The 14411-nt window shown below is 39.4% G+C and overlaps 1 protein-coding gene across 2 annotated transcripts in view; it reads right to left on the minus strand.

Annotated features, from left to right (window-relative positions):
- The window catches only part of PCSK5 (proprotein convertase subtilisin/kexin type 5), a 247686-nt gene that overhangs the window by 82075 nt on the left and 151200 nt on the right, over window positions 1–14411 (minus strand). For both annotated transcript variants that reach the window (XM_027811983.2, XM_027811982.2), the window contains exons 11-12: window positions 6791–6908; window positions 5545–5733 (exon numbers count right to left, since the gene is read on the minus strand). In XM_027811983.2, coding sequence (XP_027667784.1) covers window positions 5545–5733; window positions 6791–6908 — 307 coding nt within the window. The remainder of the gene's footprint in view (window positions 1–5544; window positions 5734–6790; window positions 6909–14411) is intronic.

The following is a 14411-nucleotide window of genomic DNA, read 5'->3' on the forward strand; positions in this document are numbered from 1 at the left end:
AGCTGTTTGGAGAAGAGTAGCATGAACAATAGGGTACAGTGCTCGCCAGCTTGAAATAATGGATAGTACAGCAACCACCATCTTTAAATATGGAGAGCTTGTTCCCTGGGACCACACATATCCACATGAAATGCTCCATCATGACCTATAGACATGTCAGACTGCTGAGCTTCATACACCACACTGGTCAACTAGTTGCATGACTGATACTTATAGCTGTCTTAAAAGCTGCACATGTTTTCCTATTGAATTTGCAGTAAACCTGCAGAAACTTCACTCCAGGCAGAAATCTTAATGCAAGAGCATGAATGAACCTGTTGCCATACATATACAGACTTCTCCTACCTTATCCTGCATTTGAAAATGGACACCTGATTAGGCCAAGGGCAATAGGGGACCCTGACTGTCCATCACACAATCCAGTTTATTCCAAGTGAAACTCAATGTAGTAAGTGTTATAGGAAGATTGAGGCTGGGTTAATTTTCATAAAGCTGGGAAAAAATTCATTCATTCTTACTACAGTAGCTGGGGCAAGTGTATCTGCAGGAAGTAGAAATTCTAGGCATTCTTCTTCCACCTCTCTTAAACAGCTCTTCTCTTTTCTGTTCAGTTCAGTACAGACCTTGGAAGCAGAGATATTTAGCTGGATCCTACATATGTCCTTAGCCACTTGTCTTTACTCCTGCTTCAACTGGAAAATTAGGTCAAACTTTCAATGATGGGTTCAAATTTTCCACTAAAACTGAACTTGAGATATTAAATTCTAAAGCTAATACATGCCTACTCTGCAGATCCCTGATGAATTCTTTACTAGTCTCAGTCAGCAAAGGCATGTGTCACACTAAATCTCAGATACGCTGCACTTCATTTTCCCCCACATTATTCTTTGAGCAAGTTCCAGGATCAATTTGAGAGTTACATGGAAGATAGTGTCACTTACATGCATTCATTTACTCGTTTGTATATAAATCCCATTAGCCCTTTCTGCAGAGGTGTGCAAATCAACAATATTTTTTCTCCTCTTTGATAATGAAAATAAAAAGTTTTTTTTTTTTTTTTAAAATTGATGTTGTGTCTGTAGTATCCCCAGAGCTCTTCAGCCTATCTACAACTAGTACTGCCAGGGTACAACAACAAAAAATAATTTTAAAATGTATTGACCTTGCAATTACAGTTCAAAGAATGGTTAGTAGAAAGGTAGTGGGATGTCTATTCACATTCCCCGGCAAAAAAAAAAAAAAAAAAAAAAGAAAAGAAAAGAGAAAGAGAAAGAAAATAGATATAGACAACCTGAATGAAATAAAACATTGCAAGTATGAGTTGGGAGAGATAATTTTCTGAGAACTGCTTCATCCTGTAGACATAGCACAAGCACAGGATTGCTGTTTGGTCATCCTGGACTTAATAATACCACCACAAAGTCCTTTTCAGTTAGTGTGTAAGGTTCAGCATGACAGCTGGCCCTATCCTTTTCATCATATTTGGATACATGAAATGTTGTTTTTGTTTATTAGAGTGTAATGTGTAAACTGCAATAAAAATGTAAGATAGCCTGGTCCGGAAATCAAAATGTGCTTCTATGAGAAAAACGTTTCCTCTACTGATTCACCAAGACTTTTTATGAAGCAAACTAGGAAGTAAGATTAGGTGAGAATAACTTGGGTTTGATCTAAGAGGAGGGTATTGTTAAAACATTGATTATCTGAAGTTTCATGATAGGAAAAAGATGGTCATGAAAATACTTCCCTTTGTTACTAAACAGAGGTATTATTAATATCAGTGGCATATAAGCATAGGAAGCTAGTGGCCTGGAAACTTGCCACCACGTGGCTAAAGAATTTCAGTTACGCAGTTCGAATGGCAGCAGCTGCTTTAAATTTAAAGGGCAAGGATTAAACAAGCCATGACTTCAGTGGGAGATAAACGAGCCCCAAGTTTGCTTCTTTTATCCTCTTTGTATTTAGCTTCTTGTCCATAACTCCTATACTGAATGTTTGTTAGAACTGACCTTGGTATGTCTCAAAAGCACTCAGAAACCCATGCTGCCAGATCCAATGGCCTATTGTTTTTAGAAAGGGGATACTGTTCCCCTCTGGACTTTATTGTGGCCTCACCCTCACACCAGCCAGCACTTTCCAAGCCTGTATTTTCCTCTGCTGCAGTACATCCAATGTAATCATGTTTAGTACTTTCCAAACAACAAAGCAGATGTTCCCTGTAATGCAGTTTTTGAAGAATGCACGAGGCTCAAGCCAGTGACAGTGTAATCCACCAAATGCCTGCAAAGGAATCCACACTGACTCTGACTAACAAGTTTTCTTACTGAAGTCATTTTAAGTGATGCCAACATTAAGGATAAAATATGCAGAAAAAAGGCCAGATACTGCCTTGAGGGACCTACATGTCAATGCACCAGAAACTACACAGTGACTCTTCTTCCAGAATTGGTGGAGAAGCACACATATGTAAAATATACCTTTTGCACTTTAAGACATTTTACCAGCAAACTGTTTCAAATTAAACCCAGATGAGTAACAGTAAAGCAATGAGGTTTTCCCTGGGTTCAGTAAAAACAGCTGGTATTGCTGCTATTAATCATGTGCGTGTGCATTAAAAGGTCTTGTACATCTGAGAAAAGCATCTCAGTCAGGTAGTAGCAACATACAACAGCGTCTGGGACCTTTACCTATAAACCCCACCCCCCAGACCGCTTACTGCCAATGCATCCTTCATGCTACTTGTACTTGAATGCATTTATTCTGATGCCCTCCTCAATAGTACTTTAAAAATCAAATGCCTCATAACTAAATTCTCATGTTAGTGAATAGAAACACTCCTACTCTGAGTTTTATTTCATAACATGATACTAAAACATAAACTCAACAACACTCACTATACTACTAACTGTAAGACCACTAAACTGGAAGACTTCTTCCAGCAAGACCAAATAAAACAAGCCTTGAAATACCATTTTGAAAAGTACTGTGCCCATACTTATCATTTTACCCTAAGGGCGGGCTTGGGAAGACTTCAGATATTTCAGACCTAGAGTCTGCAAAATACCTTTATTCCTTAATATTAGTAGCCCAGAGTTGCTTGTTTCAGCCAAATGTGATGAACAAGTCAGTGTATCTCTGAAGCTTGCACGGGAAGGGAATTTTGGTGTGACTGTGAGTATTCAATCTGTCATGAATAATTTGGGTTTTGGAAAGTGGCAAAACATTAAAAGGCCTTTCAGGTTTCTTTGTTTCCTGGTTAGCCTTCTGATAGCATAGGATAAGAAACAGCTGAACATCACCTTATTTTAATACATATATTTGCATTCTCTCTCTCTACCACAGGTACAGAAAATAATTATTTTCTAAGGTGCAGGGGTTATGAAGAGACTGACTGAATTAAACTTTGTACATATTCCACATACCAGTCATCACCAGAGCTGAACTGTGAATACTGGAATGTCTTTATCTCCCACTTGCTGTGAGTCAGCTGCAAGACATGAAAGCCTAGAGCCAAAAGTTAGCTGTGTTAAGACCACTGGGTTTACACAAGATTGTTTTCTTTGGATACCTAGTTGGAGGACTTTTAATTTTTTTCATTCTGAAGCATGGAAGCACTGCTGTATGAAAATGGAATAGAAAACTAAAGAAGAATTTCTTTAAACAGAAAAACAAAAGCCTGTTTCATAACCACTTAGAGGGAAGAAGTCTGCCTCTGCAATGGTCAGCAGAGGACAAAGTCTTTCTTCAGCATAGCAGGGAGATCCACAGATGTGTGTGCCCATGGGCTTTATCAGCAAGACACTGAGAACACTCATAATGAAACACAGGAGATATTCTAGAGGGCCCCAGAATTCCAGGACAACTTTCTCTCCATTGGGTGAATTAATGTCTACAGCTTGAAGAGTATTTTCAGTAGACCTTTTCTTTTAAATGAACCTAATCTCTAATGGAAATGTGAATTCACACTTCAATCAGAACCAAGCCCATTTGAGCTCCGCTTGTCTCCAAACCAGGTCCTTCCTTTCAAGAGGAAAGAGAAGTCCTGCCACTGAGGGACAGGAAGACACACAAGTCTCCAGGCGAGATAGTCACTATATCAGCAAATCTGACTAGGGGAATGTGGATGATGAAGCAGTCTGGAAATCAGGCCACTCCCAATTCATTAAAAGTCCTGGAGAGCAGGACTGGGGATATAAACTTTTTTGAAGACGTGAATGTGATGGCAGAAGAGCCCTCACAATATAGGTTTCAACACATGGCAGCTTTTGCTGTTTCTGAGATATATAACATCAATTAGTACGGTGTGGGAACCATGTTTTGCATACAGCCAAATGACAGTCATCTAAATCTGCTAGTCACCAAGGAAAAATAATTTCCTATCATACTATGTCCCATAGTAATTTCTAGCCAGCTGGAGAAGTATAGAAGCATTTCTTATAGTAACTTATTTGCACATTTGGAAATGGGGTAGAGTTTGGGAAGATTTCTGGGATTTCTTAGTGCTTTAACCATCCTTGGTAGGAGTCAGTGCTCTTGATCAATGATCTAGCAAGATTTATTTGGGAAGGACTGCCAGTGTTTTCTTCCATGAAAATTTCTGCTAGGAGACCAGAGAAATAGAAATATCACTGGGAAGTCTTTCCGTTTGCTGAGGATAAATACTAATGATGCATCTCATATCCAGGGACTGAAATTGTACTAATATTGGAAACGCTGCGTTGGATAAAGAGATACTTGTGTGAGCCCAGTTTGGGAAAAGGCAATTCGATGCTGTGTCACAGTTTCTCCAAGAACCTAACACAGAGGTGATGGGATGAGAAAAAGGACTGCTATTTCTTAGTGGTTGTTGTTAGAGGGGCTGGACAAGCAAGTATCCATCACAGATCTGTGGGATGAAGGAAACTGCTGACTTCTAAAAAACTGAGGAGACTGTTTAAAAACGGACCCTTTAATTTAAAAGTACTAGTGCAACTTCTCAGCATTGTTCTGCTAGGAGCATTTGATAGGTTGAGCATACTACTTCAATATGCAAGGGGAAAAAAAGGATATGGAAATTGGTAATATTGGGAGTCATAACCATATTCACAAAGCTTAAAGAAAATAGAAGTAGAGAGCTACTCTTCTGTCAGATTTTTATTACTAGTGAACAAAGGATAAGAAAGGAGAAAAATGAAAAATAAGTGCCAATAGTATGTAGAAACACACTTCCGTTCAACTTCTTTCTGTAACACTAAGCCTATTATTATTTCTTCACATTTTCCAGCATCTAATACTTGATGAGACACACAAGACTTTGAAATTGGCTAATATTTGTTTTGGAGATGATGTCCTTCACCAGCTTTACAGCCTAGTCTTCTACTGATAAAGGCAAAGATACTGAAGTTCATTTGTGCTTCACTATCCCCATCTCTCTCAGAAAAAATAATTAGTCTGTGTCTGCCAGCAAACCTACTGTAACAGCTTGACTGTTCTTTGCTGATGCTGCAATTTCAGTGCAGGCTGTGCATGCTGAGTGGACTGTGAAGTTGCGTTGTCATACTATACCTGTTGGCCAAGAGCTGTGACCTAGTTCCAGAAGGAGAGGTTAGGTAAATTGCCAAGTCTCCACGTCGAGGGTGAGTAATAGTGATGCGTACAACAACATGCTCCAAGTAGATCACATGGTGGTTAGGATTATCTGAACAGCCAGTAGCTTTGTAAATTGAACGGACAATGCTGTCAGGTCGTATTGTCCTATAACAAGCATATAAAACAACATCAGCATTTCTTGCTTGTTCTGTAAAATAAGACAACTGCATCTTTTTTGCTTAGTAGTGAATGACAGTGTTGGACGATTGTTTCTGAGAAGTCAGTAGCTATAACTGTTTTAGCACTTCTGAGCTGAAACTATCATCATGGTAATTATCTTACTGCAGCTAATGGGAACTACCTGGCTTTCTGTTAAGCGTGTACACATGCTAAAAGAGGACACTGAAAAACCTGTAATAGGAATAAGCCTTTGGGACAGAGCATTTTTGCGGATTAGTGGCCAGCTGAGAATTGTTGGGATTGTCATGGGATCACAGCTGGTTGTTAAGCCCCAGGAAATGCCTGGCATAGCCATGGTCCTTGCTTACGTAATAGCAAGTATTGCATGTTAACTGTACCAAATGGCATCTAACTCAGCCGGTTTTAACTGGCACGACATCCTTGCAGACTATGCCAGTTATGGATCGAGGCTGTCAGGCATATTTATCAAAATATAATCCTAATGCTTTGCAAGTGTGCCTTATAACTGATGCTGTCTCTGTGTCCAGAGTGCACACACAGAACTTTGGTCTTAAACCTGGTTCTAAAGAGACCCTATCCTAGCAAGCAGAAACCAGTTTAGTCTTTGCATCTGAGCTAGAGACTCTCCTGAAACTGTTTGAAGGAGGTGATATCATGAAGTATTTTAATGAGAGTATTTGCTTCTTAGATACTGGACTGGTACTCATCTTACAAAAGTGACTGCAGTGCACTCAACCAAACATTCTTCTTTGGGTGCATGATCTACACCAGAATCAATCATTATCCAGCCTGGTTGTTTTACACTTTCAACTTCTGGGGTGCCTTTTACACTAGGGCCTTTTTCCAAGCACTACAGGGAAGCAATGTTTACAGGCAAATGATGTGGCATCTGTGAAGGTGGCAGAGATCCCCAGTATAGTTTTCAACATGACACATTACACACAGTGCAAGGGAGGGGTAAATTATACCCAATTTCTCTCCATAAGTTTATGTCAGCAAGAGTTTTGGCAGCGGGTATTACTTGATTTGCCGATCTGTGTTCTCCACACACACATGCTGTGGAGGGACCGTTGTCCACTTTTCTGCTTCTATCACCATTGCTTCAGCATCCATCAGTCCAAATCCATAGAGGTGGCTCACTGCAAGGTACAAAAAGAATGGCTGCAATTACAGCATAAAACCTTGTTTTTCATCACAGACTGATTCCAGAGGCTCATACCCTAACAGGAGCTGCTTCTTTTCTACTTTTTCCTTGCTTTCGCAGAAAGCTCAAAAATGTCCCTGACAGAAATAATAATGACTATATCTAATTCATTCACTGAATCTGTTCACTGCTTTATTACAGAAGCAGCAAATACCGTCACGAATAACACTGCCATGAATAACATGACAAGCATGGACCAGAACCGCAGAACACCAGGAAGTACAGTTGCCTCTGATTACCCTTTGTCCACGTGCCCAGTCCTCTTGTATGACATACTGTCAAAAAGTGTAAGGAACCAGAGGAGGTTTATTTCTGTTACTCAAATACCAAACACATGCAGGTACATAAACACTGAAGGTAATAGAGACAATAAGTTTAAGAAGGAACAGACTGTCTATTGTAACTGCTGTGTGCTCTTAAATTCCACGAGTATAAGCAGCACGTGGATGCTCTCCTATTTCTGTATGCAATATGGTTGCCACTGGACAGCCAGCCAGCTAGATCCAACAACACCCTAAAGCTGTCTGTGTGATGAAGGTGAAAAGCAATGGTATTTGAAGGCCAGGGCCCAAAAGACAATCTGGTTCCCATGCCACATCTATGTCAGAAAAGCTCCTTCCTCTACCTCCTTTGTAGATCTGCAGATGAAGTTAGTGCTGGAAAGACCTGTTAACAGTGCTGTTGACCTCTTGATATTACCTACTGCACACTGTGGTACTAAGCATCCATGCCTGGAGATTAGCACTTTGTCAATGCTCATTCCTGGATGTTTCATCCTCACCTCCATCTGCTTTTCATGCCATGCTGAGCCAATAATGGTCCCCTTGCAAGAAACTCAATGCCTAGTAATGTAATTTTAATGCCTGAATGCCTTCTACTCAAGCAGAAGGCTTTAAAACATCATCTTTTTAAGGATACAAAAAAATTGAATTTTCAAATGCCCAACACCTAGAAGGTAAGTATTTACAACAGACTTGTGCCAATTCTGTATCTTTCACTTTTTTCTAATTTCAAGAGTACTTAACTTGATGTATCTATTTCAAGAGTTCCAGCAGTTCACAAAGGCTAAAGTTTTCACTTACTGAATCAGTTGTATGCTTTTGGTTGCTGTTCCAATCAAAACAGAAGCTTGCAAATGGATTTTGATGAATTAGAAGAGCTACTAGCCATGGTGTTTTACTTAGATGAATTGGTGCTCTTGGTAAATTTCTGACAGGAGAAGGTGAAAGAAAAAAGCTTCCAGAGGGAGGAGTTTCGATCACAAATATTAAAAACTCAGTTTTGCTAGCTACCACAGACCGTGCTACCAGAAAGCCCTCAGAAAAACATAGTGTTATTTTAATCAGTAATGCGACAAGGCATGGTGTAAGTCTTTCCAACTGCACTTTGTAGAGGGTTTGAAAAAGCAGCCTCTATCCATTGCCAAACCAGAATTCAAAGGACTCTATCCAAAAAAACCCCAACCTTGTCAAACAAATAACAGTTCAAAGCATAAAAATAATCAGTGCTTAAGGATCATCTTCCAAATATGGCAGTATCTAATGCTGTCTGAAACTGCCAGCTGAAGAGGGTTCCTCAATGGAAAATACTGCAAGGCGTAACGACTCTGTCATGAACTGGTTCTCTTCCCATCTCCTTCTCCTTCAGCCCCAAACTGAAGGGCACATAGCATGGAAATGTTCATTTGGAGAGAACTTAACACAACTCTTTTGCCAAATGAGGCAGGTACTGTCTTCAGAAATGAAACACTGAGTATATATATACAAATAATTTAATTCAGCTCTCCTTCAGCCTTCTGAATTCTCTTTCATGTGTTACACAAACAAACGGACAGGGAAAGAGATGTCCTATTTTTACACGTGGGTGGAGGCAACCAGAAAAAAGGGCAAGGAAAGCTTAGATGGAGAAACTTCACTGTGAAGAAAGATGGTTCCTGTGATGGAAATCTCCTTGGTCTTAGAAGTCATCTTGCAAAAACTGCATATGCTGATGAAAGAATATTTGTCTGGGAAGTCATTTGTCTGCTCTTACACAGCATGCATTGCTCTGATATTTAAGATTTTAATAAATAATAATTCTGCCTGCTCTGAAGAACAGTGGGAGGAGCAAGAGAGTTAACTCACATGGTCTCTTACAGTACACAGTTACTCTGTATAATGCTACATTTAAACAGTGAGGGATTAAATTTTCATGAATGGAAAAATCTTTTGAGCTAACCATGGAAAATGCATTTTTAGTTCCTCACAGATAGCAGCTTGGATTGGTTAGCACTCAGGATGCCCAGTTGCAAGATGCTGTGTGTTCAACCCACAAAGAGCCAAATTTCTCCTCAGCTCACCTTTTCTCACACAGTAATACAGGCAGAAGAGCATCTAACATAGCCACCACCACATGGTGACCTTCTGGTGGAAACTTAAGTGGCTTTTAGGCCACCTCACCCTATATATTTTTTTCCCTAATATGCACACCAAAATATGCATCTAGAGAGTGAACTCTCTATCTTTCCTACCTTAAAAATTACTTGGAAGACAGGATCATGTTCAAATTTCATCCAAGAGGAAAAATTACCACTCAGGGTTATGTGGTTGTGTCAATTGTCCATGATTCAATGCTTAAACTATCTTGCATGAGAAGAGAGATGGGAGTGAGAAATCCTGCACCTGCCGATTTGTTTGTTTTTTTTTTTTTTTTCCCCCACAGCTGAAACAGAAATACATTTTTTCCTTGAAAGGCCTTCTCACCGAAATAAAAATTTCCTGACAGTCAGGGGTGCTCCTAAATCCTTCCACATGGGAAGCTTCCAGGCAGCTGACATTTTGCTGTCTGCAATGTTTGCACTTCAAAGCCCTTGATCTAGTGGGTTTGTTAGCTGATGCAGGTACCAGCAGAGGTCCGTAATTTTCAAAGACTAAATAATAGCAATTTGGGAAACAATGACAGAGTTAACAGAAGTAGTTGATTGTATGTATCTCAGAGAAGAAAGTAGATTTTTTTTCCTACTGCCTTCAAATTGTGCCCCTTCATCCGTGTATATGCTAGTATTGCTGTGAACTGTATGCCAGGGTGCCTCTCCCAGAGGTTAAAAATGACCTCAGTGTCCATATAGGGCCATAAATGTCTTCTGGGAAACATCTGGAACTACCACAGATTTGTATGGTAATGGTACTGAGCTCTCTTCTGCTAACCCAGATGGAAAAGCAATATTTGAAAGGTAGTGATGGTTGCAGAGTGAGATAAGCTGATGGCAAGTGCGAAATGCCCCAGGACCTTGCACTTACCCACTTACATTCTCTACATTATCACTGCTGTGAATTGCTACAGGGCTTGGTTGTTGCTAGGAATCACTGGGCATGTTAGAAGGTGTATAGGGCTGTTTTGTAAGAAGGTATTTTCCTTTCAGAGACAGAACAGGAATGTGAGGTTGGTGCAATGTAAGCTGGTGACTATGGAGCAGACTGTTGCTCTTGTTGAGCTGAAGGGTTGAAAACAGTGGTCTTCTTGTGATCAAGGTGTCCATGGGCAGAACTGGACTTGAATCCTCTCTCTACTCATGAAGCAATGAAAACTGTTCTATTCCTATTTCTGCAAAATCACAGGCACACGCAGAGCTTTACAGAAACAGGACAATGTTCAGAGAAAAACTTGTCTCCTGCAACACAAAGTAAATAGTGAGTTTTAGCTGATCTCTCTACTCTTCTTATCATTAAAGGAAATAACATTACTTAGGGCTAAAGTACATTTGTTTTTCCCTGGAGTAATTCCTCTATTAGTGTACTAAGAAATCAAGGCCTGCTCAGCTGCTGGATAGACTTCCCCAACTTTTCCATAATCCCTTTGTTTTTGTCTGAAATTGCTATTGAAAATTCAATAACTTTCTCATTTATATACAAAAAAGTATGTAAAGCTACCCCAAAATCTAAAGGCAGCATGTATATCCCACTTGACTTGACTAGGAGAATTATGAACGACTGGTGTTGATAAATGATAAGACAGAATCATGCAGAGTCCAGGAAAACTGGGCCCATACACTGAAAGCACAGCACTTCCCTCGCCTCAGTGCAGCTAAACTTCATTTGTTAGGCACAGTTTCATTGCCTGCCATCAAGATGTCTCACCAGTAGCTTAGATGCTAAGCCTCCCTTGCTATTTTACTCATCTGACAAAAAAACATTGCAGAATATTTTCTACCTACTATATTTTTGGCCTTTAATTTTCTATACTGTGAAAGCAGTGTTGGAAATATAAATATTTTATATAGACATATCAAATACTAGATCAGAAGGAGAGAAATGGTAATAGCTTCTGTTTGCCAAATGAGGAATTTGCAGCTTTCCTAAACTAGATTCAGCTGTTTGATATGTAAATGATGATGACTTGTTCATTTATGCTAGTTTAGGATCTTGATCCAGTCTCACCCAAAATGAGACTGACAAAACAGGTGTCTAAAACACCCCTTATATTGTGTTTTTTTAAAATGTTTCTTAGCAAGACTAGAAGAGGTGAGACTCCTGAGTTACTCTCATATTATAAATACCTCAAACTGACCTACACCAATATTTCTTTCAAATTTGACATTTTATTTACAAAAATAAAGCTCTAATTCTATATTACTTCAAATTTCTGTCGTTTGCCTAGTATATCAAAATGCTTCAACCAGGAAAGACAATTGTCTAAAGGAAATTAAGGGACGAAAAAGGAGAAATGTTTACGATGACACGACTTAAATTTTGTTTTGTCATGTCATAACTAAGAGAGCGTTGATCTTGAATGAGAATTCATCTTGTTTGAGCCATATTCCCTTTTTGTGTCAACCTATGACCAGCAATTTGTGATAACTGGATGTTATTTCTGAAACACATAACTGTTTTACAAGTGAATAGCAAAAGCATGCAAGAACATTCTTTTTCATTCTTGCTTGTAAAACCAACTCCCTCATGCTTTTTAGATTAAGCACATTACTTGTATTTTTGTATTTTATCCCAGGAACCAATCCCTAAATACTTCTACTTAAAGACAAAGGAAACAGCAAACTTGGTCCTCCCTCGCCACAGAATTGCCTTAAATGCAGCTATTTATCAGGGACGGTAAAAGATTGAGTTCTTACTCTTACTATAACACCAGGGGATTTCAAGGTCAGAAAGCTGCCCAACAGACTTGTCTTAAAAGTGGCAGCTACAAAGATGCACAATGAGAAACTGAAGGTCCTCTGTAACATACAGTCATAGAAGCATAGAATGGTCTGGATTGGAAGAGACCTTTAAAGCTCATCTAATCCAACCTTCCTGACATGGGCAGGGAGATCTTACTAGATTAGGTTGCTTAAAGTTCTATCCAACCTGACCTTGAACACTTCCAGGGATGGGGCATCCACAACTGTTCTGGGCAACCTGTTCCAGTGTCTCACTACCCTCACCATAAAAATTTTCTTTGTTATGTCCAATTTAAATCTACCCTCTTTGCATTTAAACTATTGCCACTTGCCTTGTCACTATAGGCCTTGGTAAAAAGTCTCTCTCCATCTTTCTTATAAGCATCTTTTATATATTAAAAGGTCACAATAACGTCACCCTGGATCTTTCTTGTCTCCAGGCTGAACAACCCCAACTCAGCCTTTCTTCATTGGAGAGTTGTTCCAGGTGCTAAAAAAATACTTTAAAAATTACTTTCATTGAGATTCCAGTTGTGTTTATGTCAATTTATGATTTTTGTATTAGTACAAATAATTTCTTCAGTAATACTAACCATGTTTTTGCCTGATAATAGATCAATTCACATCTATTTTGTCAAATCAATTCGAATCTATTTTGTCAAATCTATTATCAGGTAAAACCTGATTTTTTTACCTGATAATAGATTTGACAAAAAAGATCAGCCCTCTGGATTTTACCTTTTTTTCTGTCTGCAAGAAAGCTCCTATTCATTGATAAAATAAAATATATATTGCCCAGGAACACTAGCAGGACAGCTAGTAGAAGTTAAACCTTGAGTAGCCAGTGTAGATTTGTGAGTAGTTTCTGTATGTAACTCTGATACTGCATCACCTACTATGAGACTTTGGAGACACTTAAAAATACTAAACCACACCATCTTAAAACATTAAATCCGAGATGACATTTGCATTCACAGTATTGGTCTACTTCAGGAATTTAAAACACATACGGTTATTAAGCAGACATTGGTTGACAAAAAGGACTATGAGTGAAATACGCTTTTGGGTCATCAGAGTCAGACCCTACTAGCAGCAACAGCAAGTACCACCCAAACACTTCACCCCTCTCATGAGGGTCAGTAGCCTCTGGGCAGAGGTCATTAGTCTTGGGATTCAGCCACCCCACAGTCCACGGTCAGCACTGAGCACCGCTGTGTACCCAGCACAGCCATGCCAAGTTCTCCCTTGCCTGCAGCAAGACCTGAATCAGTTCCCAATTTACTTCTCAGAGCTTGTTTAGGTATGAGTAATGCAGTCCTTGAGCACATGGTGTCTACTACGCCCTGCATATGGGGACATTTTCCCCGGAGTCAGAGAGAACACCAGTGAGCCTTGCTGAAAAACCTCATCAGAGTGACCAGGAAGACTGGTTTACTTCTCTGCCTCTGAAGGAGCAGAGTTGTGATAGAAACAGAAAACTTTGCTGCTGGCTGGTGATTGCTAAGACAGACAAGCTGCTGCTTCTCTGCAGCAGCCTTTGGCTGTAAATCATAAAGCCTCAACTGAAGACATTCATTTATATCACTTGAAATGAGCCAGTTTATGCAAATGGAATAAATCTAAGGATTATGTGCATTTAGAAGGGAGAAAAAAGTTTTGACGAAATAAAGTTGGCTAAAGAGCATCTACAGTAATAGAAACTATAATTCTTGAACTAGTGATAGTCTTTTTATGCTGGATTCTTTTTTTCCAAACAGCACAGAGATACATGTAAAAATATGGAGCTTGCAAGTTTTCTGTAAACAAAGAAAGCCATTTTGTGACTGCACCATGGAGCACCTTTTAAGAAAATTGTATTCATTTCCTCTATTAGGAGCAAATTTATCCTCAGGAGTACATTTAGGATTCCCTGATAACTCAGAAGTAGCCAAATGTCATTTTACCCTATCAAACAATACACACATCTTTTGGTGAGAGCCTCTATGTTAGGCTTCATCGCAGAACAGATGATGACAGATGAGTCAAAGGCACTGTGAGTGGAAATGCTGACAGATCGTTAGCAGTAGAAACAAAGACAGCACTTCTGTGCTGTTAGGTATATCAGACACATGCCACAGAACATTCTTCTTGTTCTGTCTCACACAGTAGCTATGTCTGTTCAGAAGTGTCCATGTTCCAGAGGGATATTTACACGCAGACTAATACCTCAGTGAGCACAGGGCTGCAGCAGATACTGGCAGAAGAAGTGTAAACATAAATATGCAGAAAGTCATAACAAAGTGTTTTGCA

Source organism: Falco cherrug, chromosome Z (genome assembly GCF_023634085.1).
Source record: "Falco cherrug isolate bFalChe1 chromosome Z, bFalChe1.pri, whole genome shotgun sequence".
NCBI classification, from domain to species: Eukaryota; Metazoa; Chordata; class Aves; order Falconiformes; family Falconidae; genus Falco; species Falco cherrug.